This window comes from Anser brachyrhynchus, assembly GCF_964034855.1.
Source record: "Anser brachyrhynchus genome assembly, chromosome: 4".
Lineage (NCBI taxonomy): Eukaryota > Metazoa > Chordata > Aves > Anseriformes > Anatidae > Anser > Anser brachyrhynchus.
This window is the reverse complement of record NC_137698.1, coordinates 25,216,445-25,229,865: the sequence shown is the minus strand read 5'-3', so window position 1 is coordinate 25,229,865 and position 13,421 is coordinate 25,216,445. Positions and strand designations below refer to the sequence as shown.

Genomic DNA, 13,421 nt, shown 5'->3' with positions numbered 1-13,421 from the left:
CTCAGGAAAAGGCAAACCCATTCGTGGAATTGCTTTTGCTCAGGGACCTGGATGCGCTTGGTGGGTAATGCAAAAGAATGGGGAGGTCCGGTGTGTACCTCAAGGGGATTTGATACTGGGTGAGAATAGCCCATGAGTTGAATTGTAGTATGTTAATTATTATATAATACTGTATGTCATCACTACCATGATTGCTATATATCATAGATGAAAATGGTGATTAATTAGAATGTATTGAAAAGAGTGTAACCTGAGCATGACATAAATGGTATGGAATAAGGGGTGGATATCTGTCCTGGTTCCAGTTAGGACAGAGTTAATTTTCCCTCCTAGTAGCTGGTAGGGTGCTATGTTTTGGATTAGGATGAGAAGAGCGCTGATAACATGCTGATGTTTTAATTGTTGCAGAGCAGTGTTTACACTAGGCCAAGGACTTTTCGGCTTCTCGCTCTGTCCTGCCAGCGAGCAGGCTGGGGGTGCAGCAGGAGCTGGGAGGGGACAGACCCAGGACAGCTGACCCAAACTGGCCAAAGGGGTATTCCATACCATCTGACGTCATGCTAAAAAATATATAGGGGTGGCTGGCCGGGGTGGGGGGCCGGCTGCTCGGGGATAGGCTGGGCATCGGTCAGCGGGTGGTGAGCAATTGCATTGTGCATCACTTGTTTTCTTACACATTATTATTATTAATACTATTATCATTATCACTATTATTATTATTATTGTTATTATTATATTCCTGTCTTAATAAACTGTCTTTATCTCAACTCACTGGCTTCACTTTCCCGTTTCTCTCCCCCATCCCAGAGAGGGAGGGGGGAGGGTGAGCGAACGGCTGTGTGGTGTTTAGCTGCCAGCCGGGTTAAACCACAACATATAGGTAACAATCCATTTAGGAGGTTAGAAAATTATAATGTAGTCTTATGTTTTTTATTGTATATATGTTATATGCTCTGTTTTTTTTCTTAGATTAGCGTATTCCAGTCAAAGAGAAATATGATACAAGGGTTATTCCCCCTCACTGCAAGGAACTTGTCCTTCTTGCTTAACAGTTCTACATTCCTTTTGACTCTCTCATGTTTTGCCAGTGTTGTAATTCAATCTCTCTTTTATCGCTCTCAAGATTTCGTGTAAGTAAGCACAGATTTTTTCAGCCCTAAAGAGTGGAGAAAGAAATTAGGGCTAAATTTGTTTAGCTCTGCATTACTCAAATTAGTTAACATTTTCAAAACAAGGTAGTGCTACATGTGTGAGAGCAACAGACAGAGTGATTGGAAAAGAGACGATGTGAACAAGGCATTAGAAACTAGAATAACTAGGAGTTACTCTGATCTGGCCAGCATTACTTATGCACTTATCTCTCCAATTAAGAATTCTTTATTGAACAGAAGTCAGCTGTTTTAGAGGGAAAAAAAAAATTGAGATAAGCCTGCTAGATAATGCATTTTTTTTTTTAGTATTGCCTTTTGATTATGAGTCCAGTACTTCAAACAGCCCTTAAACAAAATACTAACTTCACTGGTAGCAGAAATAAATTAACATCCCTTTTCATATCATACAGTTTATGACGATTTAAAGGAAAGAAATATAAGCCAACTGAAATGTCAGCCACTAGTTCATGGATCAGCACCTGTGTTTGTAAATGAACAGGATTTTTTGAAACATGCACATAAAGAAATAAAAAAGAAAACAAAACACCACCTCACCAAATAATAATTGTTTAAAGTGAATTGAATTAATTTCATATCATAAATGAAACACAACTATAAAAAATAATACTGTTTTAAAAATATTGGAGGAGTATACATCTTTTTGAAACAGCTGAACAAAATCTGAGAGCTACTATTTTAGAATCTCTCTAACTAATCCTTGGAGGAAAACAACAACAAACTCAACCAAACCCAAGGTTGCTATGTTATAATCCTCAGTGTGGAGTCACATTGCTTCTATTACTTCATATGCAGCATGCCTTTGGCAGTGCACCAGATGTTTGCCTCCAGCTGTATTTTGCTTTTGTATACACATTCTGAGCAATAACAAAAGCAAAAATTTAAAACACGTTCAAAACAAAAATATTTTGCAATGACAAACAGCCTCAGCTACTGGACTTAAAGTAACGAGTAATTCTAAATATGAGATTTATATCTTAGCATGTTTTTGTTTTTCAATGGACAAGATTGGCAAGAGTAAACACTTGCCTGCAAGCTATGTCATAAATGAGATCTATTGTGTTATAATCCAAAAAAACCCTAATGTGACTTATTTAATACTAAAGAGGGAAAATGTCTCTGAGTTCTAACAGTTTTTATCCTATTTTTTATATGAAGTGCAATTAATGTGAAAGACCATTCAGATCCTTTTTCATGTTTCAGAAGAGTTACAATTTTTTAAAAAGTTTTGAAGTACTTCTTAACCAATATCTAAATCATATACATATACTTCAAAGAATGCTAAATAAACTTGATGTGCTCTTAAATTTAGCCTCCTGTGACATATGTAACACATAGGAAATCTATATCGATAAACAGAGGCGTACCCATCCTCCTAATATTTCAGTTGAAGGAGTTGATTATTTGCTTTTAGTTTTGATTCAAGATCTCTTTGTACTGCATCAATATAAAGCATTGCAAAATTTTGATGTAGTTTTTCTATCTCCAATGCTGTATGAGTTTTATCAATTAGGAAAAAAACTTTGAACATATAAAAAGGATTTTAAAAAGATTCAATTATCAAAGTGTAGGTAATTAGAAGAAAGAAAAAGTCCTTTAGAGGAATCAATACTTTGCAAATATTGATATATTTTCCATGTGATAAGCAGACTATCAAGCTGTAAATACCTTGTGCTGGCTGAGATTATTTCAACACACACTTTCTAGGAGATTGATAATATGAAATTTATTGAATAAATTATACAAGTTAAATGTGCCAATTGTGCTCATTGCAAAACCTCAGATCCTGTCCTTAAGACAAGTCCTTAAAAATCTAAATTAAAATAAGTAATTTGTCATTATGTTTTAAAATTTAAATAAAGGTGGGATTTTACCTAGAGTATGCTGGATCTTTTTTTCTTTTTTTTTTTTTCTTTTTTTTTGTTTTTTATGCACCAGAATTAAAAAAAAAAAAAGTAAGTAAGGAACATCAAAGAGTACTGTACAATTATACCACTATGTAACAGTATGTATAAACACTTGGCAGTAAAGCTTCAGTAGAGAGTGATTTACAATGAGTTGTTAATGTTTAGTTTGACACTGAAAGTTTGCAGAAGCAGATGTGTCTTCTCTGCTGTCAGTCTTCCATTTCACTCTGGCTGGGTATTGCAATCCATGCAGGATCTTTCCCCCCACCCAGTGTTTTTAGGTCTCCCAATTGCTCCTCACTTACACGCTTCTAACAGAAGGCCTCCTGTTGATCATGGCAGGATCTGTATGGACTGCAAGCCTTAATCTTGTTATTGGTGAATGTCTTCATGCCTGATGATTTTGTAAATTACCCAGTAAAAAATATTGAAAATCAGAAAGGCTAGTGGGAAACAAGCTCTGGAAATTGTGTCTATCTTCTTGGCTCGGTCGATGAATACCTTTCTCATCTCATCGGGGCTCTTTGGTGCAGCTTGAGCAGGATTATTAGGCCCCTTCTGTGTCACTCCATCTTTTGCTTGCAGACATGGCCCCACTCCATATGCTGCTGTAAAACTGAATTGGCTTTCCCGTACGTCATCATCCTGTTGTACAAAAAAGAAAAAAAAGGCAAGATTTTTTTACTTTTTTTTTTTTTTTTACAGAAATCGTACCAACCACTAAATACCAGGTATTGCACCTTTAGCATGGTGACTTTTTGAACCCCCTTTTTATTTTAACTGGTTAAAATTTCAGCCCTATCAAAGTGTCTGTGAAAATAGGTCATCAGATTTAACAAGCCCAGAATTTTTCTGCTTGTTTATAGACTCCGTAATCTATTTAGAGAAAAGACAAAGCTTAGTAAACTGGTTTACTAGCTTAGGAAACTAATGGTAATCAACACCCAACTTCTGATTTATTCTGATTGGTTTTCATTTTCCCCATTTACAGTAAACATCTACAGTCTTCAACTGGGCAAGTTGCACACTGGTCTTTCAGACAACAGCCATTAACTCTGTATGTTGCTTGACAATATGGGATGGCCTTTAGAGGTACAAGCGGTAACAATGTTCGTTAATAATACTAGTGAGAATTCTGCCTGTTTGATTTTGTATGTTAGTGACTCTTACTCATATGCCTTCATTCTATTGTGCCCTGTATGTCAGATAAGCAGAATAGTATGTAAAGTGTCCTAATTTAGAATAGAATAGAAATAGTACCAAACTATTTAAAATAAAGTTAATATATTAAAAATATTTTAAATAAGCTTTAAAATAAAATGAATGAAAGCTAAAGGCCAGATTTTTCTTCTGAACCATTCTCTTGACAAGTAAGGTGCAATCTGGCAAAGACGTTCTGAATTTGGAGAGCTAAAACAGAAAATGATTTTAAATCACAAAAACAAATGTAGGTGGTCTGAAGATATATAAATTTTCATAGCATGCATTCCTAGAGTGTGGTTTTCGTTTGGAGACACCTTTCATACTTCTCTTTACCTGGTTGTAAATATTCTTAATAAAGGAGGTACAAATGCAGGGTGATACATAGACTGTAAAGCCAGAGCCAAATTTTGGTTTGAAATATGTTCCAACATATTCTCCTACTATGTATGCTACTCAAGAGTAGTTCTATGATTTTGATGACATTCACTTTTTTTTTTTAATGACAAATTTTAAATTCAGGGTTTTGTGTTTTCATGTCTAATTCAACCTAGTTGCTCTAAGATTCTAGACTTTTGTAAAGAATGACAAAATAAAAGAGATATGTTACTACTTAAATAAGTATTTTGGAAAATCATTCTCATAAATAATAAAAAAGAGCTGAGCAGCAGTCAATTTTTCTGTTGAAAGAGAATTTTTGATATTTTGAAACTCTTCCCACCTTAAAATAAAATAAAAAGGTAGAAAATTATTGTTTACCGAAGCAAGTCAAATAATTATTGTTTTGTTTTAGTAATTCTGAAACATTTTTGTTTTATTTATACCTCTTACACTTATCAATGTAATTTCTCAGCAAACACTTTAAATCCAAACTTCCAAGCTTTTCATTTTGAAAATGCCTGAAAATTCAAAAAATGTTTTTGAATGGAGAATTAATTCTAAACATATTAAATGTTTTAATTAAGCAGACCTTGCTAGAAGAAACATAGTTAATTTTTTTGTTTTAAAAAAATTCAGTAAAGTTTATTATCAATATTAGCTGAATCAATTATCTACAAGAGAATGAAGATAAATTACTGTTTGAAGTGAACTGGTTTTCACACAGCACGAACATCCAGCATGGCTGTAGTTATCACCAAACTGCTACACTTTTTCATATATGTACAGTGCATAAACTTATAGACTACTATAGTTCACTGAAACTACTGTATATTGAATCTGTATTGTAATTCTCACATAAAAAAATCTAACAACAAAAATAAAGAAAAATTAACATGAAAACAAAGGAGGAGGAAAAATCACTGAATTCAATACGGAGATGAATAACAGAAATACAAAATGATGGGATGATTTTTTGATGACGCGATAAAACAAATAGCAAATTACTACAGCAACTTCCTTTTTTCTCAGAAAGGAATGGGAAATAACATTTTAATAGTATCTGTATTCCAGAAGAGTTGCAATGGTCATTCCAGTTAACAGAATTTACAAATACATAGAGTGTGAGAATTTTTTCTAAACTGTCCATTTAAGCACCTTTAAACATAAAAAATCTGTGATTCAGGGTTTTAACCTCTTTATGCTTCTCCAGAAAATAATGCTTATGACTGCATCAGCTCAAAATAATTATAAAATAATTCTGCTGAGTATCAGCTCTCTGTTGGATGAGTTTTTTAGGATGAGGCACTCTGCTTTGACTTTACTGTGTCTGCTCTATGCTTACCTGAATTGAGTTATTCCCCTAGAATTGTTTTAAAGGCCAGGTCTCTTCTTATTTATTTGCCTGCAGACAACCTGAACTTAGTCTGCAAGCAGACTGCTTGGAAACACTGTCTGCTGTTGAGGAGGTGATGTGATGGTCCTTGTAGGAGTCTACTTTTTCTGCCCAGTGTCTGTTGGATGATGTTTTTGATGAAGGCAGGCTGGATGGTTGGAGTCTGCCAAGTCAGACCAAAGTGCAAGAGCAATAATGGATATACAGCAAAGGGCACCTTCCAGAGCATTGTAACATGCCAGGTACCACCATATATTTTTTTTTCTGGGGTACAAGCTAGTGTATCCAGGATGTAGTTCTGCAAGTTGTTCGGCCAGTTCATAATGCAGAAGAAGCATTAATTTGGCCTCAGGTTCATATCTAAGGATGCCCTTGAAAAGCAGGAAAGATGCAGTTACTATTATTGTTGATAATAACTTCTGAGTGCTTTTTCGAAGGTATTTATATAAAATTACAGTGATACCCCATTTGATTTATAAATTGACTTGGCTACAATCCCTCTTTTTGACTAGAAATATTTCTGATAATCCATGTGTCTGAGGCCACAACTGTTAAAATCATATAATGGATTAACATTAAAGAACCCCATACTTCCTTGTTGAGCATCTGGACAGTGAAGCTTCCTGAAAAAGTCCATTGCATTTTGGTTGAAAATTTTCTCTTAAAAATGCAATAGGAATTATTATTATTATTTTTTTGGTCTTTTGTGTATTTGGTTAGTGCATAATCAATAAAGAAAATTATTTTTTTCTTTCTGATTTTTGATAAAGCTTTTAAAGTTTTAGTAGGAAAGACTTTCAATAAAGCTTTGCTATGAATGTGATTTTCATGCATACTGCTTTGGATCTAACAATTTGGAAGTTATTCTGCATACAGGTACATGTAAATATTTTACTATCTGTATCAAAATTACTGTCATTAAATAATAGCAATAATTTCAGATAACATTTCTTATTTAGAAAACTAGAATTCTTTCAAGGCCTAAAGGATATAATTTCAATTTGTTTATTTTCTTATCAACATTGTTCTGCAAAATACTCAGCTATAAAGTAATAGCTTTTGGTTTCTGTGGCCTTTTGACTATGCTGCTTTCTGTTCGTATATTTAATAATACATTTCTCTAGAGGAATAATATGCATAAGTACTAACAATATCTCTGTAGTGTTTTGACTGTAGGTTTTGGTAACAACTTGAGGATTTATTTTAAGCTGTGGCTTTGGTTATTTGAACAGTATATGTTTATTGTTTATTTTTGAGTATTGAATTATTCTGCATTGCAAACAACTTGGTTTTAAATACTAATCTCGTACCAGCTGATTTCTCCTTGAACTGACGTCACTGTTCCTTTGAAGTTGCAGAAAGTAAAATTTTAATATTGTGTTTTAATCCAGATTTAAACAGACTAAAATGTATTACAAAATTAACAAAACAGGTACCTTTCTTAACATTTCACGCCATCACATACAGGTAGCAATGAAGGTGTATGGAATCCACATGGGAAGACATTATTTCAGACAAAAGAACAGGGCCTCTGTTAATGATTGGATATCACATTTTGACAAATGGGACATCTTCTTCATATTTTACCCTTAAATTTGTACTGTAGATTTGAGGCAAAGTCCCGTCTATAGGTCCTGCACATCTCAAGCCATTGCTATGCTGTAATGATTCATTGATTTCATTTCCATCAAGAACTCCCTCAAAAAACTTTCATCAAAACGGATGGGTTGACCAAAAAGAAAACAAAAGAAAAGAGGTGTGATTACCATTAAAGACAATCTAGTTTGCATGCCTATTTTCCTCACAAAAGATACTGTGCTCTTTAGATTTTTGAAAATAGAATTAAAAGATTTGCTATTCGTGAAAACTAAGTATCTTATATTAAAAGCTAGTCTAAAATTTGTGTTTTTCAGTATCAGTACACTTTTTTTTTTTGGTTTGGTTTTGTTTTTCCCCATACAATGTAAACGCAACTAAGAAAAAGCACTGATTATATGTATGTTTCGTTATTCCTGTGTGATACTTTTAATTCTGACTTTTTTTTTCCTCTTGTTTCTCAAGACCTAAAGGAGAGTAAATTTAAATTAACAATTTATATTCATTCATTCAGAAAAAATATTTCCATCCCATCAGTAATGTAATCTTTTTTAAACTACTGTGTTCATTGGCCAGATTTCTTTTCCTGACAGAGTCAAAGCACTGTAGATCATATGCTTACTACTAAATGAAATCTTAAATTGGGATTGAAAATTTTCGTGTTCTCAGGATGTACTTTGCTATTTCTGTAATCATAAAGAAATTAGACACTTTTGGAAAAATCTCCTATACCTATTGTTATGCCTATTGGAAAATAGCAATTGATAGGTTGCATATTATGCTGCAATAGCTGTTTTTATTTATGAGTGTGTTTGTAACACAATCCCAGATTTCCTCAAATCGGTTAAAATTTTTATTACTTCTGTGGGAATTGTACTGAGCTTCTAAAAATAAATTTGCTTTTCAGTTGTTTGGAATCATTGAGTGAGTTCCATAATTACAACAATAAAAGCAGTAGCCAGAGGGTGCAGTTATACCTAAGAATCATCTTTGGTGTTGCTGTTACTGTTTAGGAAGAGAGGCTGCAAATACTGCACTGAGGTGGTGCAAGAAGGAGGCAGTGACTGTAGGTAAAAAAAGCATGAGGGAAACGGCAAGAACAAATGAGCTTTGGATGCCAAAATATCTTGATTTAGCTCTGTACATAATTACATTACATATAACTCTATAATTTTCCTTAAATCTCAACTGTTCTTATTTTGTTTGCCACAGTCATTTACAGTATTTTTTTTCTCCAAGTACACTTTTTAAGAGCATATGTATCTCCTAAATTTTTAATCAGCATTGTGAAACAATAACCCATTATTTTGACTAGATTTATGAAAAATAGCAAACTCTGAAAAAAAAAATAGCAAATCTATTTGAGCATATGTTTATAACTAAATTTTAATGCCACAGTTTGGACAAAGAGTCCAAAAAATGGACTCAGAGAGGCTCAGTAGTTGCAAATACAAGGTACTACATTTAGCACAGAGTAATCAACTTCACAAACATAAGATTGAAAGCAAATGGCTCTGCAGTAGTTCTGGAGAAAGAACTGGGAGTTATGGAAGATCACAATCTCGTTATGGATGAATGCTGTTGTTAAAAGGGCAAACAGCAAACTGGTTTGGATAAACAAGTTTATATAACTTGCATAAGATGATCCTTTGGCTGCACTCAGCTGTTACTGGTTACTTTTTATGTAGAAAGCATGTTTTTAGAGAACTACGTGGAATTCTTAGGAGAATTTCCAGGGAAAGAGAATGACAATCGATGAAAGTGTAGAAATATGTCCTTTAAAGAAAGGAAGATTGAATGGAAAGTTATAAATGAAGGAATGAGGTAGTCTGTTCTCTGTGTTCTTTCTAGATAAGCCATGAAAGGCCAGAAAAGACATGATTAAAAAATAACTTTGTAAACCATTGGAATAGACTGCAGGGGAGATTGTGGGATTTTTATGACTAGGATGAATTAGGTATAACTGATACTGACTTAGGTCAGGAAAATGGATTCATTGACCTCCCAGGGGCATTCCAGCACTGACATTCAATCATCTGACTGTTGCTAAGGTTACCTGGTAAAAGTAAATATTTCTTGCAACAAGCATGTCTTTTTAATTACAAAGAGAATAGACTTTGGAAATTCTTCAGTTGCCCTATCATAAACAGAAATTATTCATACATGTTCTATTCTGTCAACATTTATCTGAAATGAAACATATCCAAAAATTTTTGAATCATCTATGTTTGGACTTCTGAAGTGCAATCAAATCACTAGGAATTTTGCTGTACTTTTACAGATAAAATTCCAGTGCCAAAAAAAACCCCTGTATTTATCAGTGGGAATTCATTCTAATAAAGGTTGATTTTTTTTTTTTTAATCTGACAGAACACTTATAACAAAAATAATAATCCTAGTAAAATGTCCCAAGATGGAAAGAGTACAGGATGAAAAAGTCTACTAAATTACCCTAACTGCTGTATTTCTCTAATCTATCTGTACATAAGTACGAAATAGAATGGCAGTTTTTACTTTGAAAAGAAAGAGAATTTTTAAATGCAATCTCTCAACCTAACTCCTCTTTATGCCTTTTGATTTTGTGGTCAAATAAATATATCTTTACATGTAGTTTTAGAAATCAATACCATCTAATTCCTGAGAACCAGTGGCTGTTTGACCTAGTCCAAATGGATAACAAACATACAAAACTACATAATCATGAGCTATAGTAGCTGACTTTGAAAAAAATAAAAGAGTAAGGAAACACAAGTTATTTTGACTTATGATCCTAGGGCCTGCATTTCATGTTAGAAATTGTGGTGAATAAATAACATCTGTGGTAAGAAAGGCTAGTTATTAACTGCTTGCTTAATCCACATTGTTTGTATATTGGAGGGTTTAGGATACAATCCAAATTTTTGAAGAGATAAAATCTCCATGCCTTTAATGTTTCAAGTTCTAGTATATTTGTTGGGCAACAAATGGTTTAATAAGACTTTGAGAAAAAGAGAAACAATTAGCTGAGCTGTCTCTGGAGCTTGAGAGTATGTATTGTCAAGGCATTAGTTCTGGACAGGAGCCCTAAGTCTACACAGAATTCGAGTCAGCTAAGACTCTATCAGTTAATCTTTTCAGAAAAATATCTTTTTGTTCAAAATCATAAACTTGCATGGGAACAAAGCATCTTTGGGTAAACTTAAGTTGAGAAACCTGTGTTATGATAGAAGTTACAGAGATGGAGGAAGTGAAAACCGCATACCCCTAAAGTACATGTAATACCCTTACATGGGCTGTAGGGAACTCACACTCTTTCTGTATCATGCCAGGGAGTGTCGAAGCTACAAGGTTATTTGCTATTATGGGGTGAACTGATCTCTCATTTTTCTCTTTTTTTTTTTTTTGAATAAGTGATCTCGAGACATTGATGTTATCCTGATATAGAACTGGCTGTTTAGAGAGAAAGGAAAAAGTAAAGATAATGGAAAATCTAGTAATTTGAAAAAGTAATTTTCTATCAAATTCTTTACATTTTTTTTTTCCTTTCTCAGTCTACACTTCTGGAGTTCATATAGCCAACAGTAAATTGAATTTTTTGCTATCACTATATAGATGGAAATAGAAGGGCCTAGTGTCCTCTCTGTATGCAAAATGCAACCAATATTTAAAGGTTAAAAAAAAAAGTCTCAAAAAGTAGAAAAAAGAACAAGTTATTTTGTGTTTTTATTACTGAAAATGAACATCAGTTTTATAACAAAGTAAATATTATTGAAAGGAAAAGAGAGAAAGAAATCTGCACCAAGAAAGTCTTTCAATATTGCAATGGAAAGTAAAAATAAAAATAATTAAAAAAAGGCAAATTAGCTTTCTGTAAAAGAAGCTAACATCTTTTATTTTTTCATTATGTGCCTTGAGAACATGAAAGTAATTAAAGAAATTATTTGGTAATAGGTTTTAAATATAAAGAACAAGAAAATCTAGACCCTTGTCAGAGGAAAACCTGGGATTACAATATAGAGTGTTTGCTGGCAGTATAGAAATGTTAAAATTATAAAATACTTGACTAGCAAACAAGAAATTATAATATTCATTTCTCTATATCTGCTATGTATCTCTTAGATACAGCTGCTCAGTGGATTTGTGATGTGAAGAAAAACATTGAAATGCATGCCTTCAGTATGTATGGGGAGTACCTGATAATTTAGTAGGTACCCTACAGTCTCTAAGTGTGATCCTCTAATTTATGGGAACTTAGTCGACAACACACCTGAAGTTGTAAGTCTGTCTAATGGAGTATAAAATTGGAATGAGGACTGTTATGTGTGAATTCCAAAATACCACGGTTACCATAATGGCAAACATTGGTCCAGCAAAACATTTAAGTTAGTAAGGCCGTTCATGTGCTTCAGGTTGCATACGTTTTTCTGGAAATGCTTTGTATACTGTGGATCCTTCCTCAAATACCTCTAAGCTGAAATTTGATTGATCGTGATTGCTGAAGAAGTGCCTTTGGTGAGCTTGAAGTCTTGCTAGGAGAAGGTTGGAAATATATTGGGTTTGTTTCTGAGGAAGGAAGGTAGTATCACTTGCCAGTTTTTAACTGTGTGGTTATAAAAGCCTGTATTTAAGATAGTGAAAAGACATCACTTGAGTCGAATATGGTGAATGTGTCTGAGATCCAGAGGGCACTATGATACATGGTGAAAAAATGAATGGACTAAAAGTATAGTCACATAATATATCACTTAACCCAGCTGTTTGTATTTGATACATGACACACTCGTTGCAGCTCACCTGCCCCCTGCCAAGTAATCCACATCTGCCCATCCCATTCCCCACAGTCCAAACCTTTAAGCAGATTTCAGAGCTGCCATATTTTACAATAAACACCCTGTCACAAAAATGCTGCTTTCCTCCTGTGTGTCTCAGAAAGTGTTTTCTGCTGCTGTCAGCAAAAACAAAAAAGCACATTTTTAATGGGGACAAATGTTGAAAGCAGATACATACAGTCTGATTCATCCTCTAAATTATGGTAAATGAGTTTCTCTATGTACCTGAACAAGACTGAACACACAGGAAGAAGCAAATGTATGAAAATGTCATTTCCATTTGTCTGTCTAGCCATCTTTTAACAGGGAGTCTTGCTTGCCAAGATTGCTTAGATAGGCTTACAGTGTTACAGATTTTCATTATCTTCTAAGTAAAGGGGAAACAACCTGTAAAAAACTTCTCCTTGTGATGTAAGGAGTAAATTGAGGTAAGTCTTTAGGAATGGAAGATGCCTGAAGTTGTCATATCACTGCAGTCAGACATTTATCTATAGTAGTATTCTAGGTAGTGACTGAAAGTCTGTGAAAGGCACTGCGTGACAGCAGTGGTGGGTACTCATTTAATGAGTAGGTTGCAGAAGTATTCTCTCTTTGAAAAATCAGAAGTAAGAGTTTTATGTATTGTAAAATGTTTTGCTTATTGCAGAATTTAAATTTATAGCCTTAGCTGCTAGACTTTACATGTTACCAGTTACTTATTTTACCAGTAGTCTAGATGGCTTCAGCCATAAAATAAGTATAAATAACTATTGCTGTTAAAGCTCCTTGCTAATTATATGAGCAATTTAGACTAAATTAACAACATAAGGAAAAAATACCATTCTTAGACCTTTAAAAATGTATATCCCACAGATGATTTTAATTGAAGAAGTAATTTTTATGTTAAAAAAATGCATGAAACATAGCTGTTAAGTCTTTGAACTGAATACTAGAATGAAATTAAGGAATATTTTTTGTTGAATCTCAA

The 13,421-nt window shown here is 33.6% G+C and overlaps 2 protein-coding genes across 15 annotated transcripts in view; one reads left to right on the top strand and one right to left on the bottom strand.

The window, feature by feature from the left end:
- Positions 1 to 578: 578 nt before the first annotated feature.
- Positions 579 to 13,421, bottom strand: part of GLRA3 (glycine receptor alpha 3) — a 92,263-nt gene continuing 79,420 nt past the window's right edge. The window contains exon 9 of one of the 3 annotated variants that reach the window (XM_080590497.1): positions 579 to 3,751. In XM_080590497.1, the coding sequence (XP_080446623.1) occupies positions 3,449 to 3,751 (303 nt within the window). In that variant the 3' untranslated portion in view covers positions 579 to 3,448. The remainder of the gene's footprint in view (positions 3,752 to 13,421) is intronic. The other 2 variants (XM_080590496.1, XM_080590495.1) reach the window with 2 other exon arrangements.
- Positions 587 to 13,421, top strand: part of LOC308194489 (uncharacterized protein) — a 251,907-nt gene continuing 239,072 nt past the window's right edge. For 3 of the 12 annotated variants that reach the window (XR_013950581.1, XR_013950582.1, XR_013950583.1), the window contains exon 1: positions 605 to 638. The gene's annotated coding sequence lies outside the window, so the exon portion shown is untranslated. Of the gene's footprint in view, positions 639 to 3,716; positions 4,169 to 13,421 lie in introns of those variants that run through there. The other 9 variants (XR_013950586.1, XR_013950570.1, XR_013950571.1 and 6 more) reach the window with 7 other exon arrangements.